Source organism: Falco rusticolus, chromosome 6 (assembly GCF_015220075.1).
Source record: "Falco rusticolus isolate bFalRus1 chromosome 6, bFalRus1.pri, whole genome shotgun sequence".
NCBI lineage: Eukaryota > Metazoa > Chordata > Aves > Falconiformes > Falconidae > Falco > Falco rusticolus.
In genome coordinates, this window is record NC_051192.1 from 18241226 (window position 1) to 18259712 (window position 18487).

At 56.4% G+C, this 18487-nt stretch overlaps 1 protein-coding gene across 4 annotated transcripts; it reads left to right on the plus strand.

Moving 5' to 3' along the window:
* The first annotated feature begins 4844 nt into the window (after positions 1-4844).
* On the plus strand, positions 4845-11087 carry STMN4 (stathmin 4). 4 transcript variants are annotated; one of them, XM_037393126.1, is made up of 6 exons: positions 4845-4957; positions 8056-8113; positions 8557-8652; positions 9349-9557; positions 9741-9932; positions 10883-11087. In XM_037393126.1, the coding sequence occupies exons 2-6, from the start codon at positions 8101-8103 to the stop codon at positions 10940-10942; spliced, it is 570 nt and encodes a 189-aa protein (XP_037249023.1). In that variant the 5' UTR covers positions 4845-4957; positions 8056-8100; the 3' UTR covers positions 10943-11087. The 4 variants fall into 4 exon arrangements, with proteins under 4 accessions (XP_037249023.1, XP_037249024.1, XP_037249021.1 ...); XM_037393127.1 differs by having other exon boundaries at positions 9352-9557; XM_037393124.1 differs by lacking the exon at positions 10883-11087 and adding an exon at positions 10435-10874.
* Positions 11088-18487: the final 7400 nt, after the last annotated feature.

Here is an 18487-nt window from a genome sequence, read left to right on the forward strand (position 1 = left end):
ATGCATCAAAGCTGGGAAGGCTTCAGGAAGAAGGTATCTCCCTGCTGGGGGTGCTGTAAATAGTAAATTAAACCATCTGGGGCCTTTTCAAGCTTTTACAAGTGCTGCAGCTTGCAGTGCTCCAAGTTTCCCTGCTGTGGGCGAAGTGGGGGACAGTGGCCCTTGCCCCGGCACCTTGGGACAGGAAAATCCCATGCTCCTTGGCTGGATGCAGACAGAAGCATGTGTTCCCCCTCAACAAGAACAACCTTTCCCGGGGACACCCTTGAGAGTAATGACCCATTTCCTCTGGCCCTTCTCCCCGTGACTTCACCTCCCTGAGGGGCTTTTCCATAAATCTCCAGCTCTGGGAGTCAGGTGATGATGTGTTGCTGGTATTTGGAGGTGGAAGAGGCTTAGAGGTGGGCTGGGGAGGGAGACAAAAAGCACCCTCTGCACCCCTGTGCTGGGTCTGGCCTGGCATTCGTTGTGTCAAAAAGGCTTTTCCCCCCACCCTGGTGAGCCCTTGGGCTTTAAAGGTCCTGCCCTGGGGAAAGGGAGGGTGCCCAGCCGGCCTCGATTCCCAGGGGCAGCCTGGCTGGCGGGGACCTTGCTGGCAGGATTGCTGACATTAATGAGTGGTTTCCATGGTTTCTCATAATTTGCATAGGATGCTCCTTAGGAACAAGATCTGGTGACTGAAAAACAAGAGGGAGATGTTGGAGGCGTGCAGTGTGGGGGCGACCCCGGGGGTCCTCTGCCTGCCTGACGTTGCCTGATGTTACCTGTTTCCAACTGAGCATCCCTGGGTACAGGAAAGGAGGAAAATGGGCACGAGCATCCCATCTCCTTCCCTTACACCATACCCCAGCACAGCCCGAAACCCCCAAAAAAGCTGGCACTGCCTGGAAATCTGGTGTCCCAAGGGCAATTTAGGCACAAGTAAGGCATTATATGGGAGCAATAAAGAGCCGGTGAACCAATGTGAGTTGCTGGGGCTGGAGCAGGATGAGGCGTTTCTCTTTGTCAGGCCCAAAGACAATGTTTCCCTCCCATGGCTGTGAGTGCCAGCGCAGGTGCCTGGCCTACAAATGGCAATGCAGGTTACACGAAGCATCACTTTGGATGGCACAACTGAAACATTTTGCCTTTTTTCCAAATCATTTGGTGAAAAATCGGTTTGCAGGAAACAATGTGACTTCAGGAACTGGTTGGCTCCTTAAGACTCTGTATTTTTTAGTGTAATAAATGGTACCTGCATCTTCCCCTGAGCTTAATTTCATTCCCACAGAGGTAAAGAAACGGCTTGAAGTGGAAACCTCAAAGCCTGCAGCAATGATTGATGTCTCCCTGGGACTGAGCGTTTCCTCACACACACAGAGGGCAAATTTAGCAAAAGCTCTGGTAAGGTGCAGGCAGGTTTTGTGTGGGACCCTCATCCGCAGCCATTGCATCCTTCCCTGATGCCTGAGATCCTGCCTGGGACACGCCAGTTTCCTGCAAGACCTTTTCCAAGCTCAAACCTTCCTCCTTGCAATGATTAGAACAGGGGTCCTCAAACTACGGCCCGCGGGCTGGATGCACCCCCCCAGGGTCCTCAATCCGGCCCCCGGTATTTACAGAACCCCCCTGCCCCCCCCCCCCCCCTCCCCCGGGGGTTGGGGGGGAAACCAAGCAGCAGCAGATGGCTTCCTGCCACTTCATCCGTGCGCCGGCCCCCTGGTTAAAAAGTTTGAGGACCCCTGGATTAGAAGGATCTCGTTTATTATTATTAGCAATAGTAATTATCTTTTTAGCATCATTTTTGACTGCTTATGCTGAGGACAGGGAGGGATGGGCCCCACTACAGGCTGCGGGGTGCCTGGGATCCCGGTCCCCATCCATCCCAGTGAGGGGAGGGGTGGGCACCACTGGTTCACTCGTGGACGTGGGGTGCGAGCGGGGCTCCCCGCTACCTGGGAGAGGAATGGGGGGAGGGGGCAACCAACCGGGGGAGGGCTGGGCTCGCTGCAATGAAGCCCCCACCCCCATCAGTACTGATACAACAGCCCCCCACCCCCGCAACATTCCCCCAGTTCTAGGGCCGGGCGATCTTTCGGGGAAGCAAGCGGCTCTCCCATTGGCTGGCAGCCCGGCGATGATGTAATTCCTGCCCAATCCGAGGGAGGACAGCACCTTTTCCCCGCCCCCCGCCCTGGGTACCAGCCGGCGCTGGGAGCGGCGCATGCCGGCGGCGTGGGGGGCAAGCGGGGACCCCCCCCCAAGGGAGGTTTCCCGGGGTGTGCCCAACCCTCGGGCAGCCTGGGGGGTGCAGGGTCGTAGGGATGGACCCTGCACCTAGATGCTCAGCGCTGGGGCAGGCGGGTTGGGGCTGAGCCTGTGCGCCCCGGCGGGGAGGGGCTGGATCTGCTGACTGGTCTGCTGGCTCTTCCCAGGGCCACGAATCCTCGGGGAGGGATCAGACCTCTGGGTCTCCCCGCTGAAGGATCTGCGGATACGGGACCTTTTGGGGTGAGGTGGGAGATGTCCTGGGAGGGGAATCGAGAGGATGCAGAGCTCACCTCCAGTCCTGCAACCCTCCTGAGCGTGGCTGGAGGATGGGAAAGGGCTCAGGGAAAACACCACGGATGCTCTCCCCATCCCTAGCATCTCCCCAGGATGCCTGCTCTTGGCAGAGCAGCATCCTGGGATACATGGACCTTCCCGTGCGGTCATCCTCGTGAGAAAGAGCACAGGCTGCAGATGGGTCCCATGTGCTGTGTGGCCACAGCAAAATGTTTTTTGCCCTGTCTCTCCTATCCCCTCACCCCGTGCCCAGGAAGGGTTTGGATGCTGGCAGTAGGATGCCAAGCAAGTTTCCCTAAGCCAGCAGGCTGTAGCCACAGAAGGAAGCCAATCCTTTGCACGGCGCTTCTCCTGTGGCCTTCTGTGGCTGCTGGGGTTCTTTCTTCCCCAGAATCAGCCTGGTTCCACAGCCAACCTCTCCTCCAGCCCCCTCCTGTCATCCCCTATGCTGGAGATGCTCCCATGCCAGGCTGACCCAGGGGAGGGTTTGTTGAGGACAGTGTATGGGAAAAGGATGGTTCATGGCAGCCCACTGTTCCCATCACCCTGGGCAGACCCAGATCTCCTTGGCCTCCTTTTTCAGTGCCTCATGTAGTTGAGAGCAGCCTATGGTGCTGGAGAAAAACAGTTCCCAGTGTGGAAACAGCTGGAAAGCTTTGCAGGGCAGAGGGTGACAGCCCTTAGTGGTGGCCACCAAGTGTCCCCAGAGCCACAGCCTTAGAGAGGGGCTCCAGGAGCTGAAACCAAGCTCTGTCCCCGCAAAATGCTGATTCTGTGGAGCTGGGGGACAAGAAGGCACCTCCGATGTGACCCCTCCCAGGGCCCCCTGCATCTCCCCTGGCTCCAGCAACCGCAGCCAGCTGCGCAGCTGGACTGTGGCCACCAATATGGGGTGGCAGGGAGGGCTTTGTGCCCCAAGCCTGGACCACAGGGAGCTCAAAAGGGCATTTGAGCAGAGCCCCCTGCACCGCCCCACCACACAGCCCGGTGCCAGCCACAGCAGGGACTGTCCCACAGCCATGTGAGTCCCCAACAAGGGCTGTTTGTCCCCCACTTGGCCACTGCATCTTGACTCTTTCCTCCCCTTGGCCCCTCTGGCTCAGGGCTGCGCTCCATCCCTTCTGCAGCTCCTCACACATCCATCCTGTGGGCACCCTGCCCATGGCACCCACACCTGTGCGGGCGCCCGAGCCCCATCAAGGCAGCCAGGCTCCGGCACAGAGCTCACGCATCACCTGGGCATGGCAGGAACCGTTGGGAGAGCAGCAGCAGTATGCTGCTGAGTTTCAGCGGGATGTGTTAGACACTGAATGGCTGAGCTGCGGTGTCACACGTGGGATGTCACCCCTGTTTCCAGCTGGGTCACCCTGTCCTTCCCCATGTCCTGAGGGCATGAGCTTTGCAAAGCCACCTTACACGTGTTTTCCAAGGGGAACCACCCCCCTACACACAGCTGCCCTGATGCTCATTGCATAACAGAGGAGACCGGTGCCTAAATATACCCACACGGTTCCCCGGAGGTTCTGGGCTTGCGATCCCTGTCAGACGCAGCCGTCGCAGGTAAATAGGCCAGGGTGAAGCAGATCTGGGGGAAGGAGACTTGGTTTGTAGGAAGGGCACAGCTCTGCAGAAGTGTCCCAGCTCTGCTGGTGCTCCCTGGCCACCTCCACTCGCCCCAGCAGCCACAAAAATAGTTTTGGGATCTGGGACTCGGCCTCTCTCAGCACCCGTTGCCCAGGCTGTAGGAGGAGCGCAAGGGACCCTCACGTGCCTTTGGGGCTGGGAACGGGTCACGACGGGCTTGTGCCACATCCCGGTGCCAAGGACCCCCCATTGCTTCCCCGCTTGGAGAGGGCACCCCATGGCCCATGCTGGCAGGGGGCAGGGGCAGTGGGGCAGTTTGACCCCACTGGAGATGCCACCAAGTCCCCCTCAAATCCCCCGAGTCCCCTTTTGTGTCACTGTCACCCTCCAGCTTTGCCGGGCTCTAGCAGCCAGCCAAAGCCTCCGCTCCTCCAACCCAGCACCCCCACCACCCTCTAAAAACCCTTTTTCAGCCCAAATCGAGCTCCTTGTCCCCCCCCAATTCACCTCCTCCCTCCCTTTGCTTTCATCATTTTTCCCCCTTTAACGTTGATTTTCTTTTAACACCCCCACACACCTTTCTTTTTTTTTTTTTTTTTTTTTTTCCCAGGCCCAGCCCGAAAATAGCTGCTGGGCGTGACGTCACCGGGCTGGTCCCCGGTTCGTACCGGCCCCGGCCAATCAGCGGCGGCGCTGGGGCTGGGCCAATCGCGGGCCGCGGAGGTGATGTCATGGGGCGCTGGGCCCCCGGGGATGCTCCGCGCAGACCCCGCGCCCGCGTTAAATGAGCGCGGAGAGCGCGCGGCGGCAGCGCAGGAGCCGGCGGAGGGTGAGTGTCGTGGGCGGCGAGGGGGGGCGTGATGTGGGAGGGGGTGTTTTTTGGAGAAAGTTTTTGGGGAGGGGTTGAGGATTTTCCCAGGAGGGTCGCCCTGCGGCGACGCAGCTCTTTGTCCCCCTGCTCTCCTCTCTCCCCGGCCGCCCCCGCTCCTTTCGGCGCGGTGGCCCCCGACCCCGACCCGAGCAGGCACGGATCCCCCGCGACGGGGCGTTTTCCATGCGCCTGGGCAGCAGGAATTAGCCAGGGGGGTTGCTCCCCTCCCGCCTGGGAGAGCCTCCCCACGCCTCCTTCTACCTCCCTCGCTCCGCACCGCGGGGGGCCTCATCCTGCCCTGCCACGCGGGGCCGTGGGGCAGCCCACGCCCAGGGTGCGGGGGTGCAGGGATGGGGCTCAGCATCCTCCATCTCGCCTCGCCCCAGCATCCCCAGGCGGGCCCGCACCCTCAGCATTCTCCAGAGCCCGAGAGGGGTGCGTTGCCTCGCCCGAAGCCCCCCCTTCTAAATGTGGGCGCAGGGACGCGGAGCCCCCCCGGAGGGCAGGACGAGGCTGAATTATTGATGGTGGCAGGATGCTGGTGGAGGTGACCTGCTCTCAGCAGGAGCTGAAATATTTATTCCAGGGATGGGGGAAAAGAGAGGGGGGGGGAAGGAAGGCGGCTGCCATCCTGCCTTCCCCCCCGGAGAGGGGGGGAAGAATCCATGCAAGCTTCAAGGGAGGGTGTGGGGAGCCCCCTCCATTCCTCCATCTCCTCCCTCTATTGCTGGGTGCTTCTTCCAAGGAAGGGGATGGGAGATGCGGAGATCCACCCTAGGGTCTCCCTCATCTCACCGGATCTACAGTGGAGATCAGGGTGTGAAAGCCGGTTGCAGCCCTTTGGGCTTGGATCGGGCCCCTCCCTGCCACGTGTGCCTCGCTGGGAGTGGGATCATTCCCACAGCCTCCCCACACTGGGGGTTTGAGCGAGGTTTCAGCCTGGGTGTGACAGCAGCAACAGTCCATCCCACACACACACACTCCACTTGCTTTGGGCTGAATGTGCGGGCTGGGGGGCACCGGGGCTGGGAAGCAGAGAGAGAAAGGAGCTCAGCAGGGAGGGGTTTCCCTCTTGGAGGAGCCTCCAAACACCTTGAACAGCATCTTCATGCAGCAAGGAGGTATGGGGCTGGCAACCCACCTCCCCCCCATCCTTGGGGATGGACTCCATCCTCCTCCCTGTTTTGGGTCTGATGGGTGAGCTCTGCATTTTATGCTCCAGCCAGGGCATGAACACCATGCAGGGTCTGGGAGAAGGCTTTCTGTAACATGAAATGCATCCAGGTCCCCCCACAAGCCTAGGGAAAATGAGGATTTGGGGTGGTCATGCTAGGAGCAGGGAGGCACAAGGAAAGCAAATGCTTTTGGCTGCCTGCTTGCATGCAGGCAGCTTCCAGCCAAGCTGTCAGAGCTCCAGGCACAGCCTCATGTTGGCACATGAGCCATCAGAGCATCCCCACCCTGCCTTGGCACTGTGCTTGGCGTGAGCCACCTAGGGCAAAACCCTTCAGCCAGCCGAGGAGGAAAGCCCCTAGTGGGGATACACACCTAGGTAACCCCCACCCCCCCCCCAGCCCTGGCTCTGGGCGTCACCTAAAAGAGGGGAGCATCTCCAGGGAAGGTGTCTCCAGCAGGGTGTCCCCACATTTTGACCTTGTTCCACACCCTGGGCAAGCCCTGGCAGCTATGGGCAGGTTTTTTGCATGATCCCTTGTGTCAGATCCCAGCAGGATGGGGGATGAGGGGCTGGGATTTTTCAGGAGCCCCTGGGTCAAGCTGGGTTGGAGTGTGTTGTGGCTGTGGGAGCTGGCAGTGCCCTGACAGTCCCGAGATGCCCACAGTGAGCATTGCCCCTTTCCTGGGGGGCTGCCAGGATTTAAAAGTCCCTATTTTAAAGAAGGGTTGGGTTTTTTTTTCCTTCTGAGAAACAAAAGCCATAAATAATTCCAAAAACCAAAATCAGCCGTGGCTTTGGCACAGCTGGGAAAGGTATTTCCACTGGGAAGCCCCTCTGATGCCATCAACACCCCATTTGTGTCCCCCAGAAGCCCTGCGAAAGGGGGATAGCCCCAGCTTATGTGAGTATTAATGAGTCTCTGGGTGTTGCCACCCAGTGCCTGATCCTGTGCTCGCTCTGGGGCTCTGCACCCTGGGGATGAGTGGGGGGTCCCAGGGATGCCCCCACAACTGACCCACAGCTATGGAGACTCCAGAGAGGATTGCAGGGGGATGCGGGACAGGGTCCCAGTGTGTCAGCCCTCTGTGTGGGGTCTGGCAAGGCGTGAGCTGAGGACTGGGGCTCTGTAGACACAAGTGCGGGTGCCCACAGGGGTGGGCTTGTGTCACAGCAGAGGCTGTGCAAAGGGGTCACACGTCTGGGGGGGAGTGTGTGTGCATGCCACTCCTGGCACATGTGTGCACACATGTGGCTTGCACAGATGTTGGGCAGTCTGGAGTGGTGGGGGAAGGGCTGTGTGTGCCAGGCCCACCCCATCAGCTGCTGCCACTGTTCCAGCGTGTGCCCATCGCACCTCACCAGCGTGTGCTGATCACACCAGTGTGTGCCCATCACATCGCATCATACCAGTGTTACACCCATCCCAACAGCACGTACCCATCATATCACAACACGTGTCTACCCCTCTCACCTCCTAGGGTGTCCTCATCACACCAGTCTATACTCGTCTCAACAGCATGTACCCATCACATAACACCACACCTGTGTGCCCCTCACACCAGTGTGCCCATCACACCACACCAGTCTGTGCCCACCCCATCACTGTGCCCAACAGCATGTACGCACCACATCACACATCTGTGCCCATCGCACCAGTGTGTCCCTCTCACTGCACCAGTGTGTCCCTCATGCCACACCAGTGTATGCCCATCACACCACTGTGTGCCCACCTCATGCCCCCAGCATGTGTCTACCACAGCATCCCCTGCATGCGTGTGAGGCCATGTGTGGGCAGCTGTCTCACAGGGGCCAGGCAGGGCCAGGCGATGTCCCCAGCCCTGGGACACCCAGCTCTGATCCTGGTTCTTTCCTCCCCCAGGCCCCAGGAACACTCTTGCTGTAGACGCCCAGGAACCTCTACGCCATGACTCTGGCTGGTATGGCACCGTCGTGGGGCCACGTGTGGGAACAGGGGACAGCACGGCTTGCCTGGCTTCACGTACCCAGCCCCAGCATCTACCCCATGCTGCAGCACCCCTAGTTTGAGCGGCACCCCCTCCAAGCCACCACAGGGATGGCTGTGCCCCAAGCATGCTCCCGGCATCCCAGTGGTGACAGCCAAGGGCTCATGAGTATTAACACAGCAGGACTGACATCACCTGTGTGGCCACCAGTAAAGCACCCCACCTCTGCGTGCCTCAGTTTCCCCTTTGCATGTCTTGCTCCCCCCACCCAGATCACCCTGCTTGCAATATCTGTGCAAACTTTGGTGCCAGCCACTGTCGCCATCCCAGCCCTTCCCTGGCACATGGCAGCCACTGCCGCGGAGCCTGGCAAGACCCCCCCCATCTCTGACCCCGATCCCACTGCCTCTTCCCAGCTTACAAAGAGAAGATGAAGGAGCTGCCTCTCGTCTCCCTTTTTTGCTCCTGTTTCCTCTCGGATCCCCTGAACAAGCCAGCGTACACGTATGAAGGTAGGAGCCTGCTGCCCACCCATGGTGGAGGGGTGCATGAATGGGGGGGGGCTGTGGGAGGCTTCAGACCCCCACCTTGGCATGACCGCGGTCACCCTCAAACTAAGAGAGGTGGCTCCACAGTTTGCTGGAAGCAGGGAGCCAGGTTGGGGTCAGGGGGTTTGGGCAGCCCCATAGCCCAGCCCCCCTCCGCCAGGACTCCACAAAGCACCAGGCGTGGGCTCGGTATTTTTAGGCAGACGGTGCCGGGTGAGTCAGGCTGGTTCATGTCAGTGGGTCCAGAGGCAGCAGCCATGATGGAGGGGGATGCCCAGCCTTGGGGGGCTCCTCCTGGCTAGGTGCAAGGGGATCCGCAGTTGGAAAGGGGTTTCATGGTCCCATTCCCAGTCCCCAAAGCAGGGCTGAACTCTTCCCTGTTTGCTTACCTCTCCCTTGGAGGGATGCCCAGCCCCTCAGCTCACCCAGATATTCCCAGCTCAGCCCCCTGGATGGGTGTCTTGGAGTCCCTACCCCAACCCACGATATTTGGGTTGAACCGCAGGGGTGCATTCACAGCACAGGGATTTGGGTGACATACATGGAGGTCAGGGAAGGTGGTGGCCCGTTGGGGAGGCTGCAAGTGTGGGACCCCAGGATGGTTTGCCTGAAGGGGTGGGATGCCCCCGTGCCAGTGGTCAGCCTGTGGCCCTCTCCCAGCAGACACGGTAGACCTCACTTGGTGCGTCATCTCTGACATGGAAGTCATCGAGCTCAACAAGCGTACCTCGGGGCAGTCCTTTGAGGTCATCCTGAAGCCCCCATCGTTTGATGGCATCCCCGAGTTCAACGCCTCCCTGCCCCGGCGGCGTGACCCATCTCTGGAGGAGATCCAGAAGAAGCTGGAGGCAGCAGAGGAGAGGAGGAAGGTAGGTCTGGTGGCTCATGCACGGCAGTGCAGCATGGGGACACGCAACCTCGCACTTGGGGTGCTCACCCAGCAGGGTACTTTCACTTTTGGGGATGTCGCTGAGTTTGGAGAGGGTGGTTTTGGCCAGCGGGGGAAAGGACCCATGGTCCTCACGGCTATCATGTCCGCTTTGCCTGGGCAGTACCAAGAGGCTGAGCTGCTGAAGCATCTGGCAGAGAAGCGGGAGCACGAGCGGGAGGTCATCCAGAAGGCCATCGAGGAGAACAACAACTTCATCAAAATGGCCAAAGAGAAGCTGGCGCAGAAGATGGAGTCCAACAAGGAGAACCGTGAGGCCCATTTAGCGGCCATGCTGGAGCGCTTGCAGGAGAAGGTGAGAGCCCGGTGAGGAGGGAGGGGGGACATGCTGGGGCACCGGTCCAGGAGGGTGTCACAGGACATGTGGGTACCTTGCGTGGCTTTTGGGGTGACGTTACCCCCTGGGGACACCACCAAAGTGGGGGGCCCCTTCTTCCTTCCCACTATGCAGCAATATCCAAACGCAACATCCCACCCGGGGTGGGGATTCCTGCTCAGGGACCCACCGAGCCTGGCATGTCTGTAGGCTCACAAGTGGCCGGCGGGTGGAGAGCTGGGACCCATCTCTTGTTCAGAGACATGCAAAGCCTTTGCTTTCCCCATGTCCCACTGTGATGACCTTGACCCACCACTTGTAATCTTTCCACCTCCTGGGTGGCAGATCTTCCCCATGTCCCTTCCCCAGAGGCTGTGGAGCCATCAGCTCCCCGGCAGAGCTGGAGGGGTCCATGCTGCCGTGCCAGGAGATGCTTCCACCTTGCCAGCCTGTGCAGACCTCTTCTCTCTCCCCGAAGCAGGTCTGTTCCCAACCTCAGCATGGAAGGTCCCACCCTCACCACCTCCAGCTCCCTCCAAAACATGCCTTCTGCAAGGAGCTCGCCCAGTGCCCTTCTCCAAACGCCTCAGCTAGCCTTGGGTCAGAGGCAGAGAGCACAAGATAATGAAGGACAATCCGAGCTAACCCCATCTCCTTGGGGCTCCCGGTCCATCCCGTCTGGTTGACGTCTACCTCCTAGCTAGAGGGCAAGGACAATCTGTCCCTGAGAGCCTCCACAATCCTTAAAACACCCCAGGGGAGGAGAGGATGCTGTTGACCCACCGGTGGTGTCCCTCGGGGGATGAACCTCGCAAACGCCCTCGTGCCTTCGAACCCCTCTGAAGCCGCTGGCCTGCCCGTGGGGACCCCGAAGTCCATCCAGCTAACGCGTGTCCCCCCCCTCCTTCCCTCCTACCCCCCTCCCACAGGACAAACACGCAGAAGAAGTGAGGAAAAACAAGGAGCTCAAGGAAGAAGCCTCCAGGTAAAGAGGCGATGGTTGGACTGACAGCTCCGGGGAGGTGGCAGAGGCTGCCGCAGCGCAAGGTCGGATGGTGGAAGGGTGGACGTTCCTCTGCTTTCTTTGTTCGTGAATGTAAAGAGTTGACCAGTGAAGCCATCCTATTCATTTTGGGGAGGGTGGGGAGGGAGGAGAAAGGAGGGAGGGTGGGCGGGAGGGTGCCAGCTTCAGGATGCCCACCTCCTTGGTGGGTCTCGCATGCCACCCGTCAACCAGGTCTGGAGGAGACAGCCGAGGGCTGGCAAAGTGGAGAAGGCGACCCCCCGGGGAAAAGCTGGGGGGGACAGAGTGGGTGGGGAGGGAAGTGAGGGGAAATGTGCATTGTGTGTGACTTTAATTTGGTGCTGGGCAGGCAGGGCGGGCAGGCGGGCATCCCTCTGACTTCTTTCTTCTCCTCCATCCCACCCCACCGATGGGCAGCGGCACCTCTTGGTGTCCCTCCCTCCCTTTTTCCCACCTGGACTCAGGGCTTCTTGCCCAGAGCGGGTGTTATTTCCCCATAGACCTTACAGAACCATTTTGGGGAAGGGGGAGAAGAGATCCCCCCGTTGGAGGTGGTCAGAGAGAGGCTCACTTGCTCCAAATGCTTAATCCGGCTGTAGGAGATGCTGATGATCTTTTTCAAGAGTGAAATCGAAAAGCCCCGTGACTTCCCAAAGATCTTTTTTGGTGTGGTTTTCTTTTTTCTTTTTTCTTTTTTTTTGTTAGAATCTCCTGAGAATTATCTTTGTGGGAACTCTTGGATGAAATCGGCTTTTCTGCCATAGAGCAGCCGAAAAGCCATCGGCTTTTAGAGGTGGCAGCTCAAATGGTTATTTGAAAAGGGAGAATCACCCCCATGGAGAGCAAAAGCAGGAGAGGAAAATGGGGCAGGGCTGTGGAAACTGTGATGGAAGGGACAGGGAAAAACAAGAGGGAAAGAAGAGCTGGGGAAACTGAGGCTGGAGAGCCAGAGGTGGGATGGAGATGCCTCTCTGGAGAGCAGGAGAAGACAATGGCCATAGGGAGCCCCTGGGGATGGTGATGGTACCTCCTGTTGACACCAGGGCAGGGGAAGACCAGTTTGGGACCCCACCAACAGCTGGTGACCAGCCCAGGAGGTGCTTTGTGGGAGCTGCTGTGCTATCTCCTGGGTGAACTGTGCCTCCAGGGAGGGCAAGCGAAATGCAGAGCTTGCAGTGAGATCCTTCAGGGTGGGAGAAGGAGAGTCTGCTTTCTGCCAGGGGGTGGGGTGGTACGTCCCCTCCTCTCCCAGTTGCCAGCAGACAGTGGTCCCAGTGCCGTGATGCCTTGGCACCTCACCAGCCTCCAACCCTGATGCTAACAGAGGGCTTGGTCTCCGCTGTGGCCAGATAGGGCTTTCCAAGCTCTGATTCAGATCTGGAGGCAACCATGTCTCTTTACCTGTGCCACGAGATGCTCACCCGCACCCCAGAGCCCTGGGGGGGACCAGCCCAGGGAGGGGAACACGGGAGAGGGCAGCAGGCAAAGGAGACGGAGTGGGCTGTTCTAGCTGTGGCATGAGCTGTCCTTTTTTTGTATACAATGGTTGTAAATAAACTGCCTTGGCATTTCTTTGGTTTTCTCATTACCTCTGCAGTGTCTTGTGTGTGGTTTGTTGGTTGTTTGGGGTTTTTTTTAGAGGGGAGGCATCCCAGTGCCACTTACACTGGGATGGGGAAAGGGACTGGGGGTAAACGAGGGTTGAAGGCAGCTTGTGCATCAGGGAACGGGTCTGTTTCACCCCCATGCCTCAAACACCCCCAGCCTGGTGGGATTGCATCAGATTTGCACTCCTTTGGCCCTCCAGCACTACTGGCCCCTTGCACCCAGCCAGGCACCCTGGGCTCACCCTGTGCACCCCTGGGGGCATGCAGCAGTGATGCTTTCCCACCCCAAACCTGGAGCAGGGAGCTGGAGCCAAATTTCAGCCATGTGCTGGGAGACGAGGAGCTGGCGAGGAAGCATGGGGGTAGCTGGACATGTGTTGAGGTCTGCGCTGAGGGCAGATGACCCATCAGTCTATCCATGGAGCAGGCAACAGCAAAACGTCAGGTCCTCAGGGCCAGGAGAAGAGCCAGGGGATTTCTTCTCCAGCCCTAAGGAGCAAGTGGCACCAGTTCCTCTCCTGTCTTTGCTCAGTCTGAAAGAGAGGTGATGGCAACAAAATTTAGGACCAGTATCCCAGACAGGCCATGTGTCCATTCCTCCTGGGCCAAAGAGGTCCTCTTTGACCTGATCCTCTCCGATCTGAGATAAGGAGGCCCCCTCTGACCCTGGGAAGCTTTGGAAGATGGGTGTCCAACCAAGAAGTTGGTGGTTCCACAGGTGTGGGATTTGGTGTCAACATTAAGACAAATCCCAGGAGGGGATTCAGACCTCCCTGTGAACACAGCAGCCATGCTTAGGGGTTCCCATCGTGCCCAGGTGTAACAGTGAAGGGGCCATATCAAAAGGGACCATGCAAAACAGGACATGAAATCAGTGTTGAGGTAGTAGAGTCCACCATGGTCATACAAACTGGTGGGACATGAAGTGGCAACCCCCAAATCCAGGTGAGAAAGGACCTGGGGAGAGCAGAAGAGCTTGTTACACCCAAGAAGGGACGAGAAGCCACAGGCTCAAGAAGAAGGTAACATCATACATCTAGTACAGATGATGGCAACAGGAGTCTTGAGCCTGACCATCAACAGACACGTAGGAGCTGGGTAAACCTGCAGCAAATAAAAGACTGGTTCTGTCAGGTATATTGTGTTTGAATAAACAGAATAATGAAATATGTTGTTCTGCCCTAGGGCTCTGTGCTGTAGCCCCACAACAGCACGTGCATCGACATGGGTGTGAAGGGATGCAGGAACCATGACACTATAGAAAGGGGCACCCAATTTGGGCAAAGGATGAACAAAATGCTTTCCTCCAAACAGCTTTAAAACCCACCCAGAAGCTTTGAGGGGGGTAGCAGAGAAATGGGGAGCAGATCCAGGAGAGCACAGCTCTCCCTGGGAACTAGCCAGCCTGGTGGTGAGGGGGAAAATGGGGCACCAGGGGAAGAAGACAATGATGGGGGCAGAGCTGGTGGCACCAACATTATCAGGAGAAGACTGTTTGGAGGAGGCCTTCCAAAGAGGCTCAGGCAAAACATGATGCTGCTAGTGTCAAGGATGCACATCCTAAAAATTCTTGACTCCAGGCACCTGGAGCAGAAATGATGCAAGAAAATACAGCGAGAAACACAAAACTCTGCTGCAGGCAGGAGCTGCACAGGTAACGGGAACCATCCACATGGGAGCAGGAGCCTCACTGTCTGCGGGAGAAGGTCTGGGGCTCGGCCCCCTCGGCACCTCAGGAAGGGACAGCCAGCACAGATGTAGGTGAGCCCAACAAGAATGTAAATAAGGAGCCTTCTGGCAAGGACCCGCTAACTGCTAAAAGAAAACAAACTGCTGAAGCGATATGACTCAAGGATACCAGAGTAAAATGATCATGGTAGTGGGAGATCCCAACCTCCTACTCATGGTGGATCCCCCGCGTTCCGGGAGCATGCGTAGTGAATTTAAAATGAACCGTACCTTTAAAGTGAAGCGAGAAAGCAACTAACAAATAATTAGTTAGTAGGTGTAGACTTCGGGTGGAACTAACTAACTTCACTGTAAAAATACATGTTATGAGTAAAATTAGGTGTGCAAGTTAGGAGGAGCGACCTCCCTCGCACCCGGCACCACAGCAAACATACCTGCTTTGTAACTCCCCTCCAGTTGTAGAGTTTGATGCCGCATGTCAGAAACCCATCCCACCCATAACCACCTGCATCTCAGATCATCCTGCTCCGTGGCCTGGATCCCCATGAACACGGTCAATGCTCCAGCAAGGTTTCACGGACTCATTTTTCTCCCCTTGCTGATGAGGGGGAGAGATAATGATGGCTTAGGCTGGATCTTCTTCCTGCATCCAGCTTTTCGCCCATCACAGAGGTCCACCTCAGACAATCCCCTCACTAAACTGATCAAGTTTTAATCTCTTTTCCAGTGTTTTCAGCACTGTGATTTAGAATAGCTAATGTTTAACTTCCCTCTTCTTCTCCCTCTCTGGCTCTTTTTCTCCATCCCTGCCATGTTTGAAGATCCAGCCCTTTGGCCATGGACCCCTCCCCAAGGATTTTTTGATGACCATCAACCCAGTAGCCCTTTCCTGCATTTTTTCAGTCTCAGTTCAGATATCTTTCCCAGCCATGGGACTGGAGACCTGTGGAGCACGGGCTGGTGGCCCTCACAAACCTTCTTATCCCCAGTAGAGACATTAGGTCCCCGTTATCATGCAGATGGGAATCCTTGCATCGACCTAACATGTCAGGTGGAACCTGTCCTCAGTCCTTCCTCTGTCTTGGGTAACTGTGAGCCAAAACAATGCCAGGTCATGTAGCTGTTCTCCAAGCAAGCCCCTGCTCTGCAGCAGGATTGTTGCATGTCCACATGCGCAGGGCTCTGCAGGGCTGTCTGGTCAGTGCAGCAAGGCACGGGACCTGCAGGGTGTCTGCCTCACAGCTGCGCTCAGTGAGGCTCTGTCAGCACAATTTCCTGCCCCGTATCACTTTAGACAGCGCTATAATGGCATCAGCCAAATTAATGAGGCAGGGGTTAATTTGAGTGTGAAGGGGAGGGGTGGAAGAAGGAGCCAGGCTCATGGTTGGTCGGTTGGTCGGGAGCGCTGTCCTGGGGGGCAGTCAAACACGCTTTCCTCCCCCAGAGCAGGGCTGAGTGTATGGGCTCATTTGATGGGATATATTTAGATTCTTGTTTAGCCACACGGCTGGGTCTTGCCTGAAGCCTGGCACCCAGCAGATGCCTGGACCAGGACCGTCACCTTTGTCCAGGGGAAGTCATCAGGGCTGTCAGACCCTACAAGGGGACAGGCAGGAGATGTATCTCCATGTCCTGCCTGCTACAAGCTACAGGGCATGAGCACCCAGTAATTCAAGCTTGGCCTTTCCTTCCCACCGCAGAGCTGCTTTTGCAGGTGCTGGCCCCACTTCTCCTCCCTGGCAGGAACTCAGAATCCTCTGGCTGGATTTGGGGCTTGTAGTGATGAGACTCAGGCTGCTCTTAGCCTTGCTGGGGTACCAAATACCTTCATCTCACCATGCAGAGCCGTTTGAGATGCTCCCAGAGTTTCCCACCTGGTTCCAAAGGGCCCTGTGGATCCCATGTCACCTCTGCCTCTGATAGCCCATGAGTCTCAAATGTCAGAAGACACCTACATCTGGATGAGGGGTTGGAGCTCAGAGCCTTGCACTTGGGCATCCTGTACCAAACAGTGGAGAGAAGGTGATGGAGAACAGGTCCTTGCCTACATGGTGGAGTCCTGAAGCACCATCTTGCGGGCACAGCCAGGACATACAAGGGGAAAACACAAAGCAAAGGTTTGGTGCCTTCAAGAAACCTCCCAAGGAGACATTTCATGGCACTTGCCAGATTCTCAGGGTTGAGATCTGGACAGACCTTCCACGTGTGATCCCACCTCTCCTATTTGAAAAGCCAGATGCAATCCCAGCCCTAAATCTCAGCCCAAGCAAGATCTGTGCTGTGAGCTGCACCTCCCAAACATCAGAGCTTGCCTAGGTGTCCTTCAGAGCAGACGTGACGGGTGCCACTCAGTTGCTGACCTGCACATGAGGAAACAAGTGCCCATTGCTGCAAAATGACATGTAACAGATCAAAGCACCTACAGAAAGAGCATCCTGGAAGTGCCTCCAGGACGCCAAGTAAAGACATTAATCTTCTTGCCACCAACCCACTGCCGGGCTCTGGGAGCTTTTCCTGATTTCTCCATCATCACTGCTGCGCAGGGACTGTTCTACCATTTGGTGTTCTTCCTCCAGCCCATAGCCTCATGTTGGTTTCTCAGAAATCATAAATTTGGGCAAAGGACCAGCCATTCATTCATGGGAAGCTGGTACTGGTGAGCAAGGGGTGCAACTGGAGCATCGGGCATCATAACTAGCTGGGGCCTCTGCAGGGCATCAGGGGAGTTATTAAAACCATTCAAGGGCAAGTATCATACAATCACAGAATCATTTAGGTTGGAAAAGACTCTAAAATCATCAAGGCCAACCATTAACCCAGCACTAGCAAGCCAACCACTAACCCATGGCCCTAAGTGCCAATACTACACATTTTTTAAATCCCTCCAGGGATGGTGACTCCCCCGCCTCCCTGGGCAGCCTGTCCCAGTGCTGGACACCCTTTCGGTGAAGAAATTTTTCATAATATGCAGTCTAAAAGGATGCTGTATGAACTCCAGACCAGTATGAAAATCACTTTATTCTGCTTGCTCCTCCAGCATGCAGACTATGTGTGCATGAGAAGCTTTTTGGACAAGGTGGAGGAGTCATGGCTGAAGTAGGACAATTTGTCTTAGAGACTGTACAAACCCTGTAACTGTAAGGAAGCTTTGGGGCGCAGAGTCTTGCAAAGCCACATGTACACAGGCAGTATCAGTAATGCCATGGAAGGCCAAGATCGCTTCAGTCGTGACATCAGATATAACAAATTTGAGTATGGATATAGCAAAACTCTGACCAGTAAGCAGGGGGGACGGGGGGAAGTCATTAAGGGCAGACTAGGGTGAGAAAAAGAGGAGCAAAGGTAGAAATAGAAAACCAAAAGAGGAATAAGTTGTGAAGCCAGGTGAGGAACACAGGAGGATGAGATCTTTCAGTGGTTGGAGGATGGATGCCTACAGATGGTGGTAACACTGACCTGGGTACCCAACAGCATGAGATGTCCTTGGACAACTCACTGGACTCTCCATCAGGGCTATGTCCAAAAGACTTAGTGCAAGAGGATAAACAGAGAGACACTTGTGCCCTGGTATGAAGAATCATGTGAAGGGAAGGATGCTAAAACTGTAATTCAGCAGCAGTAGTGTGGCTACATAAGGTTTAAGAATGATACCTTTATCATTGTGTTTAATAATATGCAAAATATGAACGTAGATTAATAATGATAATGTGATCATTGATTAATTAGGTTGTTGCTTATTCAGGTGATTTATCAGTCTCTTAGTAGGGTATTCCTTAACATCATGGCCTTTGGAATACCTGTAATCTAGAAAGGGAAGGCATTATATGAGATGCACATGCCGTGAGGCAAGAAAGCTCTCCTCCCACTGCTGGTAGTGCCCAGATGTTCATGGCAGGTGGTGGTAAACCAGCAGCATAGAGCAGCCCATGGCAGCTCCCAAACACCATCAGATATGTCCCGGGAACACCCCTCAAGGAAAACTACCAAGGCAAACCTAGCAGAGGGAAAGGCAAATAATATTGGATTCTTATCTTGGGGATATTCGTTTGTAGGATGCTTGGCAGGTAACTTCTCCACTCGATTTGCCCATGAAAAATGATGTTCTAGGGAAAATACAGCCCGGAATAGCATAAAAGCTACAGAAACCACCAGAGAGCCAGCAGAGCATTAAGCAGGAGACAAATAGTTGGGAGGAACCGTGCTTTGCCTCCAAG

Excerpts from the sequence above, each read along its gene's own strand:
- STMN4 (XM_037393124.1), top strand. Across the intron at positions 9,558-9,740 it reads CAGCAGAGGAGAGGAGGAAG|TACCAAGAGGCTGAGCTGCT; the intron begins GTAGGTCTGGTG and ends TTGCCTGGGCAG. Across the intron at positions 9,933-10,434 it reads TGGAGCGCTTGCAGGAGAAG|GTCTGTTCCCAACCTCAGCA; the intron begins GTGAGAGCCCGG and ends TCCCCGAAGCAG.